At 40.7% G+C, this 15,619-nt stretch overlaps 1 protein-coding gene across 1 annotated transcript in view; it reads left to right on the top strand.

Moving 5' to 3' along the window:
- LOC125286064 (carnosine synthase 1-like) overlaps positions 1-14,651 on the top strand; it is a 35,853-nt gene extending 21,202 nt beyond the window's left edge. Inside the window, exons 4-8 of the mRNA XM_048230755.1 lie at positions 557-758; positions 867-952; positions 1,594-1,816; positions 12,236-12,498; positions 12,630-14,651. Coding sequence (XP_048086712.1) covers positions 557-758; positions 867-952; positions 1,594-1,816; positions 12,236-12,498; positions 12,630-13,844 — 1,989 coding nt within the window. The 3' untranslated portion in view covers positions 13,845-14,651. The remainder of the gene's footprint in view (positions 1-556; positions 759-866; positions 953-1,593; positions 1,817-12,235; positions 12,499-12,629) is intronic.
- Positions 14,652-15,619: the final 968 nt, after the last annotated feature.

Here is a 15,619-nt window from a genome sequence, read left to right on the forward strand (position 1 = left end):
CTGGAGAGAGTCTGTGGTCGCTCGGTCAGGTAATCTGTAATCCAGGTTACCAGGTGAGCGTCCACACCCATCTGCAAGAGCTTGTCTCCCAGTCTGAGGGGTTGGTGTTAAAAGCACTTGAGAAATCAAAGAACATGATAACGTGAAGTCAACAGTACAGTATTTGTCTTTCAAATGTAGTGGAGTAAAAGTCACTAGTTTCCAAAAATCTTAATACTCAGTAAAGTACAGATACTCAAAATGTAAGTATAGTAATCAAGTAAATGTACTTAGTTACTGTCCACCTCTGATAACAATGCATAGATTTTTGTTCAGATCAAATACAGTTATGGTTGTAATGAATTCATCCTTAATCAATGCCATTAGATAGAATAATACAAAGGGAAGAACAGGACTATGTAATATTACTATATACAATAAAAACATATATAAGCACATAATTCCATTTGTTAATGAATTTCTATATGGGGCATTTGGTCCCCCACCCTTGATCGAATTACATTGTAATTCATACAGTAAATGGATTTACAGAATGTTTAACCTTGTTGTGTCTCAGGTGTTGGTGCAGCTCTCCACCTCTGGCTGGGGCTCCCAGGAGAGTGCTGCTGTTTTGAGGCGAGAGGACAGGGAGGGGTTGCTGAGAGCTGCAGCTGCCCTGGTCCCACAGATGAGAGAGGGAGAGGCCATTCTGCTGACAGCCTGCTACCCCTCCATTCAACCTCTCCAAAGAACTATGGTTAAGAACTCACTATTCAAAGGTAAAGATAACATCCTCTTGTCTGAGTCTAAAATTAAGATGTATCCTTCAGGACTTCAGAGAAAATGTGTTTATTTTTATTTTTTTAAATTATCTCTATGTTATATAGAACCCACTGTGAAGAAGGAACAGCTCTTCCTTCATATCAATGCCCAGGTGTGTCGAACACCAGATGACCAGCCTCAAGTGACTCAGGTATATATTGGTAACTGGGGAATCAGGAATCAGAATGTTCAAAAAAAAAAGTTTAAAAAACTACACACACACACACACACATAAACAAGCTGTAAGTAAACATGATATTGTGTTATTTACATATTTAGCTGACACTGTTATCCAAAGGGATTTATATAGACCAGCTGTAGGGACAATTCCCCTGGAGCAATTCGGGGTTAATGCTGTGTTCATAGATTCCCTCAGTAACATGTTTGCATTTTTGTGTTGTCTTTACAGAGGACGCATGAATAAGTTATTCAAATTGCTTTTTGTGTTTGAGCAAGATTGTCATGTCAGGTGAATGTTTCTATTTGTAGTCTTAATTTAGTGATAAACAACTTTGCCAGATATGTAATGGGAGTGAAGTTTGCCTCTTGTGTGAAACAGAAGCCGCTGCGATTGGGCACAATATTTCCATGCAAGTCGGAGGTCGAGATTTGCGAATTTTCGACATGAACACAGCATAAATGCCTTGCTCAGGGAGCACCCTAGAATCAAACCCATGACTTCTAGGCTGCTTGCTTCTTTAGCCAGTACAGTTGGAGTGGAACAGGAATGGTGGGATGTAACTTTGAATAAGGCCTCTCCTTTCTTTGTTCCTCTCCCATAATTTCTTCAAGATGCTGTGTTGGGTTGACCGAGCAGAGACCCACCCGAGAGCTGGTCCCAGCAGACTGCAGAGCCTGGAGGAAACTTTAAGAGACTGGGGCTTGTCTCAGCTTGATGACATAATTTCATCCCTTGAGAAATGGGCAAAGACAGCCCTGCAAGCTATTATGGACCACCAGTCAGAGTTAGAGGTCACAAAAAAGGGGGGACTTCATGCAAGGACAGATTTGATTGGTACATTTTAAGATAAAAATCCGATTCAGTTCATATATATGATTTTTAATCCACTTTTTAGTCAACTTTAGCATGGGTTCATATACAGTGGGCATTACTTTGAAATGGCCACTTCAGTCGCGCATTACGTGGCATGAAGCTGTGTGAAACTTTAGTACCACTTTCAGCCACTGTGAGTCGCTCTGCCACTGCACATCGCTCTGTCAGTAGCCTGCCTGCTGCCCCTTCTGAAAAAGCAGGAGGCTACCTTTAAACATAATTGTTGCCGAGAGGAATCCCAGCCTACGATTCAATAACAAAATAAATCATGCATAATTAAACATTACCTCAATTTAAGCTACTTGGGTATGGCTTCAGGCTTGGCTGCACAGTGGTAATGAAAATCGAAATCTGCTTTTGATAGCCTACCGGTGCCGCTCCACAAAACAAAAAAATATCTTAATTTGCTTTCTACGTTATTGTCAGTGTTGGGGGTAACGCAACTACGCAAATCAAAACAGTGTCTTGTGCAAGAACTGTTCATGCAGACTACAACTGGCTCGGTGTAGCCTACACAACTTTGTTCAAAATTGATGCATTCAAGTTAACTTTGCAAAGTTAGTATTATAGCCTACTTATCACAACGTTGTCAATCGCAAACGCTAATTTATTCTAATGTCTCTATACGGAACTACCTGCTTCATTTGCGGAATATGAAGAGAAAGCACCTTTTTGATAATTGAGCCAGTAGGGTAGGCTTCTGCAGAAAACAATGTGTTGGCGATTTAATACTATCTAGCGACGTTTTTAACAGGCTAGGCAATAGAGGCTTAGACAACTATGACCCACGTCTTGGTTTCGTAAATTAATTTGACCTACTTCTTGACTGCAATCTAGTCAATTGACTTCTTGACAGGTTATTTTTATTTTTCTGTACAAAAAACAAATACATCTGCTTTATGCCGCAGAATTACGCACTTGGCCAGCCAATAGAACGGGCACATTTTGGAGAGAATAGAGAATGTACGCACCCAAGAATCTGTAGGCTATTTGTGGCAGGTTACCAGCAAACAATGTTTAATGCATTAACTCAAGACGTCAAACAATAAAAACAGAAAGGATGCAGCAGGCAGCAAATGTAGAAGAGTCATTTCCAGTGGAAGAACAAAATGTTGAATGAAGCCCAAAGATATGAAGACAAATCTGGCAAGTTGTTATTTTATAAAGACGTAAATGGTTGCACTATAGGCCTAGTCAAGTTTGCAAGGAGACATAACGCATGAGCATGCCACACTATCCACAGCTGTGGTAGCGGGGGTAGGAGGATTACTGTTAGTGCAGGCTTTATATAAAATTCTTCAACAGAAGGCCTGCCTCGAATGCAGGCTTGCCCAAAATAGGCTAAAGGCCTGTGGTTTGCGCATCCTACAGTAAGTAGGCTAAATAACAGACCTGCCACAATATGCGGTATGATGATTTTTTACGAGCAAGATGTTTTTGGTGCCCTTGGTGCACTGCATGTTCTTAAATAACAATGATCATCAGTAATATTCAACCATTATTTTGTGTAAATGGGCTATGCATTGGGTTAGACACCAGGGGCCATATTCACAAAGCCTTTTATCTTACCACTAGGAGTACTCCTAAATAGCAATAAAAGATTTTAGCTAGGAGTTTCTCTTATTAAGTTATTCACAAAGCCTTTCAGACCTACTCTTAGTAAGGAAAAATGACAACTCCTAAACTAAGAGTCTTCGTTGCTATGGATGACGTCATTACTCATGCACGAGCTTGACTGAAGTGACCACCTTGATTGGCTGATGATTGTAACGCGGGAATGATTCCAAACACCTCCCTTACAATGATGAGTGACAGGTGACAGGTCTGAGAATGCGTGCGCTACACAAAGACAGAAGATGATGAATAACTGAATAAAAAGGCCTAGCCTAAATTAATCAAGAGTAAGGCAAAACAAATAGCCTAATGAAACATACGGATTGATGCAGTATCTTTGTAACATTATTAAATTAATCTGTCACTATGCCTATGCCTACGTTTGCAAAGAGGAGAACATTTTAATTTGATTCACAATGAAACATTACATTTAATTTACATGTTGACAATGAGTAGCCTAGTTTTGGTTGTTGTTGGTGGCGTTATTGCATGTTAGTTATGCCTACAATGCAAAATTGCTTCCTCGCGATTGGAAGCTCCTGTAGCCGCATAGGATTTCAAAGCATCGCTTTGAAAATAGGTTTGTGAATAAGTCTTAGTGAGTTAGGAGTCTTCTTTTAAGCTGTCCCAGAGGTGGAAAGTTGCGATTCGTTGGGGGCAGGGCCGGATTAACAATTCATAGACCCCTGGGCACAAATGTCTGATGCCCCCCCGTCCCCCAGCCAACGTGAATCAGGCGGTCAGTTAATAGGCCTATATCGTAAAGATTTTTCTTGCCATCTAAGGCACGAGCGCATCTGTGAGGCCAAGCCTCACCAAGTAGCCTGTTTGTTTACAACTAACATTATATTTAATTAAACTGCTTATAGGCTATGCCGAAATAGTTTTCAACATTTTGAATATCAGTGTCGGGTGAATTAGGAAATGTTCTCAAAGTAGCCTTATGGCTGAAAGCTGCTTGGGATCCCCCCTGTCAAGCAATATAACCATACAAACACGAGGCCTGCTCACTCATTGTTTCAAAAGGAGTAATTTCAGCTTTGTCGGAACTGGCCATTGTAGGCTACGTAAAAATAAACTTCCAAAACTAACGAAAAATATTTATCTCCTTTCAGTTAATTCAAAAGTTTCCAAAAAGTTAAAAACAGATGACATGATGCGCGCCACTGACATAATGCGCAAATAATATAGCCTAGATATTCCAATATATTCAAATACATGTGTTTATTTTAGAGGGAAAATTCGAACGTCATTTTTGAGCAATTTTGACAGCCCTAGTCTACTGGCTATGCCAATCGTCTATTAACACCTTGCACCTAACCCCGGTGAGTGGGGGTCGCTATAATGCGTGTAAAATATGGCACCATTGAGTAGCCTATGCGAAATAGCTTTAAAATCGTTCCGGCGCCACTCTCTTGACAGGCTATGGACAACAGGCTGGTTGAAACAATAGCAAAGTATGCATATGTTGCACAGAATTTACAATTAAATTGAGCTTTTGAGCTTTTACGGTAGGACTAGGCAGGCATGTTGCTAGGAGCTCAACATTGGAGACTTAAGCCCAGACATGAAATGTCCTATGTAAGAGGGGATTCAGGGGTTTCTCCCCCGAGAAATGTTTAAAAGTTGGTCACGCAACTCCTAGGCCTACCCAAAATGGACAGGATGTGGACAGGAAGGAAATGAAAGACTGTGTTGACAAGATCAACGAATTACTGCGTACAACACGCAAGACTTCCCAATCCCAAGGATTCTCTCTGCTGTAAATTTAAAAGCCTTTAGCCTTATGAACATTTTATTATTGTCGACACTTTATTATTGCCATTTATTGACATTTGTACTTTTGCATTGTTTACTTTGACACTTTGTAGGCTACTTTTGTATTGTTTACTGGACCAAATAAAAGTCCTCTTCCTTTTCACACCAACCTCTGCTTGCTTAAAATAGACCACCAGTCACGGTTACCCTTTAAACCTGAGAGAGGAGGAAAAGGGCGCGCACGGGTAGGCCCGAAACATTAAGTAATAGATTCAAAATAGGATTTCGTTCCCTTCCAGTAAAAAAGTAATCCAATGCAGATGTAAATTAGGTAAATAATGCAACTTTAACAAAACCGAACTCTGGGATTTATTTGAAAGTTTATTTTGAAGTGTTTCAGATTTGCATGATTCAAATGTCACTACCAAGGCAGGCTACTTGCTGTAGGATTTAATATTTTTTATACAGAATGTTCTTTCTATCCATAATCATAAGTCTTTCTTCAGTGAATTAGCAAGATACCATCAGAAGCCAACAATCATAAAACACAACACATGTCTTGCCATCTCTCTCCCCCTCGCATGAAGCTGTCTGCGTGTTGTAGGCTAGATTTGCATGAGTTCTTTCTATCTGCTTTACTTTTTATGAAGTTAAACGACCACCTAGGCTATGTTATAGGCGTTCTATGAGGTACCAGTGTTTAGCTGTGTCACAAAACAATAAGCTTTGTCAGACTACTTTTAAAATGATATTCAGGGCTATATACATTTTAAACATTCGGGGCTGAAGACCCGACAAGGCCTTGCGTTAATTCTTCAGGTGGGAAGTGCCAGGAATTTTATTACGAGAGATGCTCTCATTGGTGGTAAGGATATGGAGTAGGGGATTGACAGCAACATAGCCAATCACATTATGAGAGATGCTGAATTTAACATCAATTGCCATGTTTGATTTTAAATTAATGTAAATTTAGCTGGGAATGTAAGCTGGCACACGTGGGTGCTCGATATTTTCTGTGGGTGCTCGAGCGACGGAGCATCCACGGTATCGGCGCCTATGAGCCAGAGGGAAGAACCGGGACGAATTAAACACTTTTTAATTAAACGTAATTTACAAAGACATCGTAAAACACTGAAAGTTAATATTTTGTCACTAGCAACATACATCTGTCATTTGTCAAATACAGTAGCATGTATAGCTCTGAACAAAACCGTTCAAGAGTTATTTAAGGAGAAGTCAAACGTGTGTTTTGTTTCATTCGTCCCTCCTGGCTGGGAGCCTGGGACAAATGAAACAGCATGGGGGACAAATTAAACATCCTACAGCTTAAATCATGTAAACTTCCCACAACTTCAATATTTGACAACATATCATAAATGGTACTTCAAGTATGTGTCATTTTAGATAGATTGCTGCTGGGCTATATGTCTTGGTTCATGTCTGTTAACAATTCATTGCAGTCATGGTGAAGCGTAGCCTAGAAATCTAGACGCACCCTAGCGGCGGCAAATTAATTTGCTCAGCAGCGGCGGCAAATTAATTTGCTCAGCCTGTACGTCTAGTATCAAACCATAGGGATTTCTATTGGCTAACACCGTGGATGTTATTCAATCACAGCGCTCTATTTTATTAGAGAGTCTTAAGGCGGGCTTAACAGGATAACGACAGTCCTGCGACGGTGAACAACAAGGAAGGTGGCTATGGCGAACGAAGAGCGGTTGTTTGAATCGGCGTTGGCGTCAACTTTGGAGAAGTTGGACTTGTGCTTTTCTTTGAAAGTTGAGCAACACAATGCACTTAAGTCATTCCTTTCGAAGAAGGATGTATTTGCCGTTTTGCCGACCGGATAATGGATATGGTCGTAAGCGCTGGCCTATTGCATGCCTAGGTAGTTTGAAAGACAATTCTCTGCCCGCCCCTTGGATTAAGCAAGGTGAATGGTTCGATGCCAGACTATACATTTCAATGATATAGGATGGCCCGCCAGGCTAGGTGAAGCGCGTAGCCGTAGCCTATCTCGCGGTTGCATCCATTACAAACAAACATGCAATGTGAACGTCTGGGACCCTGTGACGTAACAACAAAAACACGTTGCTCGCGTGCGCAAAAAACATGGCAGACATTTGTTTTTTTGTCAGCAGAAAGTGAAGAATTCTGAAAGGTTTTGGTACTAATATCTTTTCAAATTAAGTTTCGGGTGGAAAAGTTGTGTTTTATTTTCATAATCTTTGTTCAGTGAAAACATCCAACCGTCAGTTTGTTAGTTAACAAAAATTTCATGATTATGACACTCAGGCCTATTAATAACTCTAATCTGAATGTAAAGCAGTCCTGTGTAAAGCATTCTGACAGAGGTGTAGGGTGTAAATAGCACACATTACCAGACATAGGGAGACTCGAGTCACATGACTTGACTCGAGTCAGACTCGAGTCACTTTTTTTAAGACTTGAGACTTGCTTGATCAACATGTATAAAAGACTCGACTTGACTTTGACTTGCTATTCATGACTTGAGACTTGACTTAGACTTGAGACAAATGACTTGAAATTACTTGACTTTTTATTTATTTCATAGATATTAAGGAGTTAACTTTACGATTTTAGAAAATCTGCTTAGGTGCTGTTGCATGCGTCACACGAGCAACCTGTCATTGTACCAAGTGATGCGACAGAGCAACAGCAAGTGGCAGATCAAATGAGACAGACTGAGGTAGGCTAACTTGCAAATATGGAAGGCTCTACATTTATACCGAAACATAATAATGTTTGGCTTCACAGATGATGTAATCTGACAAGTCAAAGGAGAAATGAACAGCAGTCTGCAAGTTTGCAAAATAGCGACATAATCACCACCACGTTGATTTTCATCCGAAGTTAGTCGTGTTAGAAACCTAATGTCAAATTTGAGGCATGTTAAGGGTTGGCTTTGAATCTATTATGCTTTTTAGTTAACACCATATTAGGTTAAAAAGATTGAAATAGCAAAGTGAAACATTTTCTTGTCTAAGTTTAATCTATATATATAGCGAAAATGTTCCCAATGTAATCTAAAGTAAGCGCCTCTCTTTCTCCCTCCCTCAAACACGTCCCTGTTTCATACGTTACAGCCTAGTAGTAGGCTAACAACAGTAAGTAGGCCTAGCTAACAGCCAGCAATTAGCATAGAAAAGTAGCTTATTTCACATGTTAGGCTTATGTATAATATGATATAGTATTGACGGTCCTAAACCCTCCTAAAACCCATTGCGCTGTCGCGCTTGTCAAAGTTTGGCAGTGACGTCGGCGGCAACGTTTGATGACTTGACTTGCTTGACTGTCACAAAAAATGACTTGGACTTGCTTGAGACTTGAAGGTTAAGACTTGAGACTTGCTTGTGACTTGCACATGTGTGACTTACTCCCACCTCTGCACATTACTATATACACCAGAGTAGGAATAGCATCCATTTCTAATTATACAGTGATGCAAACAGCATACCTTATTCAGAGTGTCTATTTGCACCCCTGGTACGAATAGCAGAGTCCACACAGCTTAATTATATGGTGTGATCAATATGCTAGGGTAAATGCACAAAGGTGCAAATAGCATACACTGATATTTGTACCAGACAGGGTATTAATAGAACACATTGCTGTGTGCATCAGGGTACAAGTACCGTACATTGATATTTGTATCAGACAGGGTATTAATAGAACACATTGCTGTGTGCACCACGGTACGAATAGCATTCACTTCTAATTGTATAAGTATATATACTCTTTTGATCCCGTGAGGGAAACAGCACCAGGGTAAGTATAGAATACACTGTTAATTGTACCAGGGGTGCAAATAGCCTCACCCAGTGCTTAAGACACCCTTGGCCTTTTCTCATATCTATAAGAATAAAATAGGCATACATATCACTCTGGGCCTATTTTGTTCCAACAGTAGACTTAATATGCAAAAACCTAATGCCAACAGTCTGACTGAATATGAATAGTATTATAACAAAATAATAATAATTTGTGCATCGTTTTAGCAGCAAGGGCCAACTTATTCTTTAAAGCAACACCAAAGAGCTTTTTGTACCTTAAAATAATGTTTCCAAAATCGTTTCAGTGGTTCATCAACTTGTAACTTCTGCATTCGCTTCGCAGCCCTCTATCGGCTATAACCGCACTATGTGCCAGATCGGGTAGCGGATCTGTAGTCCGATGGAATGAGACATAAGAAACTACAAATTTGACTTGCGTTTGATGTCGCAATACATCGTACTTTCATAAATCATGCAACATATTCTACCTTGTCTGTGGACATTGTTATTTGCAAAGCCGGTGCTGGATAAACAAATAGCGTGCGTGCGACAGAGGGGAAGTTCTTTGGTATTGCTTTAACAATAAAGGTTTTATCAGGGATTTCAGGCCCAAAAAAGGCCCAAACATAAATGATCACATTCATCTAATCTTTCCTAACGATCCGCTAGCTGTCTGCCCCATTAGGAGGCTGTCAAAAAACTGCGTCTCTGTAGGCAGCCGAGGCTCCGAGATCTGTACACAAAAACAATTGCTACCATCAAGGGTTGGCAACCCACTCAAAGGCAAAAGAAAGTGTTTCAACCAATAACCGACGAGATGCGCGTTTAGGAGAGTTTTAATTGCACAGGAGGGAGGGGGAGGGAGTAGCGAGCTAGCTCTCTGTTTTGTTTGAACATCAATAGAAGTGACGTATTCCCGCTATCGCTGATACAACCTTTAAAGTGATGGTTCGGAGTAATTTCACCCTAGGGTCCTTTGCACCAAGACCTCGAGGCAAACACCCTCCCAGAAGCTCTTTTCCCTTGGTCGAACATTGGTCGAGTAGCGCTGTCAGGCGAATACAGAAATGAATGGCTTGTGCATTGTGAGTATCTCGTAAATTACTAGAGATGCACCGATAGATCGGCTGGTGACCGGAATCGGCCGATTTTCACGTGATCGGCCATGACCGGCCAGTCAGTCTGAGACATGCCGATTTTATGCGGTCAAATACACTTTCGTCGCGCCCGCAATTGTAACAACACCCAGCTGAGTTTGCAAAGTTTGAAGAAGCTAGCAACCAGGCCAACACTCAGGGCTGGATGTAGGGCTACAAAGAAAGCGCTAATAGGCTACTGAGTTTTTCTATGCAGCAAACGCTGTGCTTTACCATTGGCCTACTGCGTGGAATTTACTAAGCTGTCACTTCATTAGGCTACGTAAACATCGCTCATCACCGCCCGTCACTGCCGCTAATTGCGTGCCCACAGCTGAACCACAAGCCTGCTGAACGGAGATAAACAACTGCGACATTAAAAATAATCAAAGATGTCAACAAGCAGCGACATACAGTAGCCCTAGTAGTTCTACTTAACTGAAAAAAAATACTCTAACTATTTACTGCACGTAGACTAGGGCTATGTCTTAAAATACCCTAGTCTAGCAGATTGAGAAGTGGATGTCGTGAAAGTGAACAAACGATAGCCTATTAGAAAGGCAAACAAACGTTAAAGTTGCTTTTGACATAGCCTACAATGAAGAAAACTGATGCTCTGAATACTGAATCAGTCGTCTCTGAAAGTTTCTATAGCCTAATTGATGCATTTAATCGGAATTTGGATTTAAATCTTTCACCGCAAAACAGACGTGCACTGTTTTCATATGGTGGAGCACCTAATCGTTATTAGCACTTCTCCCCTGTGTTTGCGTGATAGCCTAGGCTGCTACCACTTTTCCCTCGCCCTCCCATAAATTCATCAATGCATATGAAAATATGTTACATGGTAGTATGTTCAAATGTATCATGAAAATTGTTCTTAAATCTTTAGTTGGATATTGGATGTGAGAAGCATAAAATGGGTGTTCCATAACTTAACTTAATCCATAATTTGATACTGCATCTGAAGTTAGACTTGAAAAAGAATCTGTCTGCTCACCGGTTCCATTTTTTTTAACAGCCATTTCATCATTGATAAGTTGATTACATCGCCTATATTAACATGTTCTATCAAAGAAAAGATAGAAAATAACTATTTGTGTGTGTGCTGTAAAATGGTTAGAAGAAATGAAATCAGAATCGGCTAAAATCGGTATCGGCAGGTCAAACTCTATGAAAAATCGGTATCGGCCCAGAAAATTTCAATCGGTGCATCTCTATAAATTATCCTACTAATAATGCCCTGAATGGTACGACACTTCTACAGTAGTACAAATATGTTCTGTACTCATAAAACGAGGCATTGGAAAGTTTGTAAGTACACCAGGAGTTTATTTAAATAACACTTGCCTGATGGCTTCTACTCTCTGCTGCTATTTACCGCTGCGGCGACGTTACTTCCATGATTTGGGAAAAGCCTGTAAAAGTCCTGGCAGGAAGCGATTACATAAAGGTTTTTTGGTGTATCCAGTTTTTTATTTTTTTTAAAAAAGGGTTTACAACTTAGGGTTAAAATTATTGTTGCAAACTGGTACTACAAACAAAACATCCTTATGCATCGGAGGAATAAAAATCATCTTCATGCCTTAATTTTTTTTTTTTTTAAATTAGGAAAAATCCAACCTTTCAGGACACCAATTTTCTTTGTGAATGAATAATGTTTTTTAAATAAATAAATGTTCTTCCTTAAAATACAGGAGACATACACACTATGTTAAATTCCCATAGAGACAGGCAGATTTTTTATTTTTAAAGGCCAGTTATTTCATGGATCCAGGATACTATGCATCCTGATAAAGTTCCCTTGGCCTTTGGAATTAAAATAGCTCCACATCATAACATACCCTTCACCATACCTAGAGATTGGCATAGTTTTATTTCAGGTAGCCTAATAGCTGGTTTGATTTGCATTGAGAGATGATCACACATGAACACACACATTTACATACACAACTATTCTAAGAGTAGGGGATGGAGTAAGAGATGGAGATAAATTGAGAATGTGCAGGACTGAGCGGCGGTCATATTTTGTTATTTTTAGTTCTATTTCATATAGTCATGTTCTTATTTCTTTTTAGGAGTTGATTTTTCCCTGGGGAAGATGGATGGTGAGCTGCTGCCTTTCCTCCTGGGGATAAAAAATGTTTCAAGGGGAATGTTCAGCACTCCAAATAGCCTTCTTCATCCTCAGCTGTCATCCTCAGCCATCGAGCCCCTGCTACAGACCATATGTCATCACTCACACTGCTCCATCCTGGCTGGAAAGACTCTGCTGTTTATCGGAGCAGGGGAGTCAAAAAAACTTGGAGTCTTCGTCACAGCCAAGCAATATGGCATTAAGGTAGATGAAATGAATATGATACTGTTTTTTAAAGAGACTGTGACCTTTACAATATCAAACCTAATTGTAAGTTAATGTATAATATGTTCGAAACAATGAATTTAAACTTAACTGACGCTTTCTCTTACCAGAGTATTCTTGTCTGCAACAATGAGCGACACCCTGCATCCGACTATGTCTCAGAATATTTGGTCTACGACTACATGGATCACACACAAGATGAAGTCCACACTGAGAACATTGTGTCCCTCCTGGAAAAAAAGGGTTTGCAACCAGATGGCTGTCTAACATTCATCTGCAAAAACACAATTCTCTGTGCTTTGGTGAGGGCCAAACTGGGCCTGCCTGGAGATACAGTGGAGGCCATCTCCATTGCCAAGAGGAAGAGCCACACCCAGAATCATCTGGCTGCCGTAGATCAGGGCTGGTGTCACCTCCCTGCCCCTAGGCAGTATACCGTCCGTTCTGAAAACTTTGAGGACCTGACTGATCTCACCAGAACTGCCGAATCTTTTGGATTTCCTGCTGTGGTGAAGCAAGAGTATGGAGCTGGTTCTGTTTCTGTGAAACTGGTGGAAAATGCTCAACAGTGTGAGGAGTATGTCCAAGAAATGACGGCTCTAAAAACCTTGGATCCTAATGATGGCTTTGATTCCAGACCTATGATTATGGAGTTTCTAGAAGGTGTTAAGTATGTGGTGGACTTGGCAATCTTTGAAGGAAGGCTGCTCTTGGCCTTCGTGTCCTGGTGTGGTCCTTCTGTCTTGCCGTACTTCATCAGCTCCTCCCATCTTATGCCCTCTGGTGTCAGCCAGGAGAAGGAGGCCCAGATGGTGGCTGCTGCCTATCAGAGCTGCCTCCACTGTGGTCTGGAGAATGGAGTCTACAATGTTGACCTCAAACTCACTGACCATGGGCCCAAACTCATAGAAATCAATCCACGCACTGGGGGGAACTTTCTTCCCACTTGGATAAAGGAAGTATATGGTGTTGATATCTTCACAGTTGCTTTCCTGATCGCCTGCAACATACAGCCTCAGGTTTGGACACCTCAACCAAGAGGATACTCTGTTGGCATATCTTGTCCGATAAAGCAGCACTTTCGTGCCAAGGAGAAGACACCGGAATTTGATGTCATTCTGAATAGTTTGATTATCAAAGGTCTTGTGAAATCTAGCATGATAACCGATGTTAAGGATTACACTGCACCTGTCGCCACCCTTAACCTGTCAAGTTTCAGTAAGAAAAGAGAAGATGCCATCAACAACATCCTACTGGCTTCCCAAATGCTATGCATAGACTCTGAAGATTATCCTGTAAGGTACTTCTTGGAACCTTTCATGTAGTTTTTCATAGTTTCATAGGGCATTTGTAGCCTGGAGGACCAGACCCAATCTGAAAGATTAAGGGTCTGGCTATGAGTAATGAAAATGGCTCAACTCGAGGGGCAGGGCCCAGCATGAATTTGAAAATATCACTGCACGCAATTGGATAACACTATGAGCAATGTTTCCAGACATCTATGTCACAGCGCTATCGTCCTCTGTTTAGCTCGCCTCTGGCCCGCCTATATCATCTGCCGATGTGATTGGTGCAGCTTGGTTTCATGGGCATAAGTAATGAACATCAATACTCATCGCCAGAGTTACTTGCTGAGCAAATTCAAATTTAGCTCTCGGGAGAACTTTTTTTTTTCCAGGGTAGGACATTTCAGGTTAACTAGGACCAGCTGCAGAACGAGCTGCAGCTCACTGATGAAGAATGCCAAGCACCATGTAATTCAAATGACACATGCTACTTTTCAAAATTCTATATATGAAATTTATATATAGAATTTATATATAGAATTCTTTGTGTTTTTAGACTTCTTGAAGATGAAATATACTGGCATTAATGGAAATTGTGTTTAGCCCAAGTCAAACACTGGGTTTCCACTGCCAAACTAGATGTTAAATATGTATTTGAAGCTAAAGGGGGTCAAGTGGGTGTAGGTATTGAATGTTTTTACATGTAAAGGTAAATAATATTTAGGTAGATGATGGTTGATTATCTCAGAATGTCTGAAATATTAGGTATCCATTATGTTTTAATGTCTGGAACATGAATATATTTGGGCCTGTTATAAAATAATAAAAATGACTCTTTTAATCACACACGCTCAGACCATAATAAGTTCTATCTTGTACACAAACAGTTTGCCTTAACTGACAATTGAATACACTTGCGTTGCGCTTTGAAAGTTGAACCAAGTTCAACACTCAGCTTGTTAAATGCTAGCGTTACGCCAGCGTTGCTACTGTTTCGTTGCCGAACTATAGAGAACAATAGGAAACTTGCCGCTGGCTAATGTGATTAAGGGACCATTCGGTATTTATGGAATGGACCACCGGAGGAAAATAGGGGAGGGTCATGTCTTTTTATTCTTTGTTGAGGGGAGGGTCACCCAACTTTTTTTAGTCTAGGAGGGGGTCACCCAACTTTTGTAATCATGAAAACAGCAACATTTCAAAGTGGCCTGTTTGGTGCATATTTTTCCATGTAGCTCCCAGTCTCAGTTTTCACACTTCGGGCACCCCTCTCTGCACACCACGTTTACCCCTCATTTCCTTCTTTCTTGCAGAGTAGCAAGATAAAGGAAGGCCTCGCGCTGCGGCTTTCGTAGAAACTCAATGGAGACTGAGCGACATCTAGGCACTAGCAAAGGTTCTAGAGGGAATGTGATTTCTGGCGCCATATTACGCTCTCTTTCGTTCCATACTGTAGGTGTCAACATTGAACATTGAAAATAAGGGAGATGACCTGGGTTTCTCACCCAAAATACAGGAAAATGTCAACATTCGTCCCCATTAACGTTGGAAGGGTTGCAGTTGTAGCAACAAAGTAGCCTACTTTATTCACGCCTAACAGCCTATATTACAGTAATTTGGTCAACTTTACACAACCCTAAAAAGGCTACATTTACCTTTGGTTTACTTTTAGTATACCGTGTAACGTTAAACAGCGTGCATGCTTAACATTAGTAAAGCATGCTTGTGCTTCATTCATCCACATCCAGCCCCTAACGTTTTGATAAGCATATCTACCAATTGACCTTGTTCCTGTCTCCATCCTTTCTGTTTTT

This window comes from Alosa alosa, chromosome 21, assembly GCF_017589495.1.
Source record: "Alosa alosa isolate M-15738 ecotype Scorff River chromosome 21, AALO_Geno_1.1, whole genome shotgun sequence".
Lineage (NCBI taxonomy): Eukaryota > Metazoa > Chordata > Actinopteri > Clupeiformes > Clupeidae > Alosa > Alosa alosa.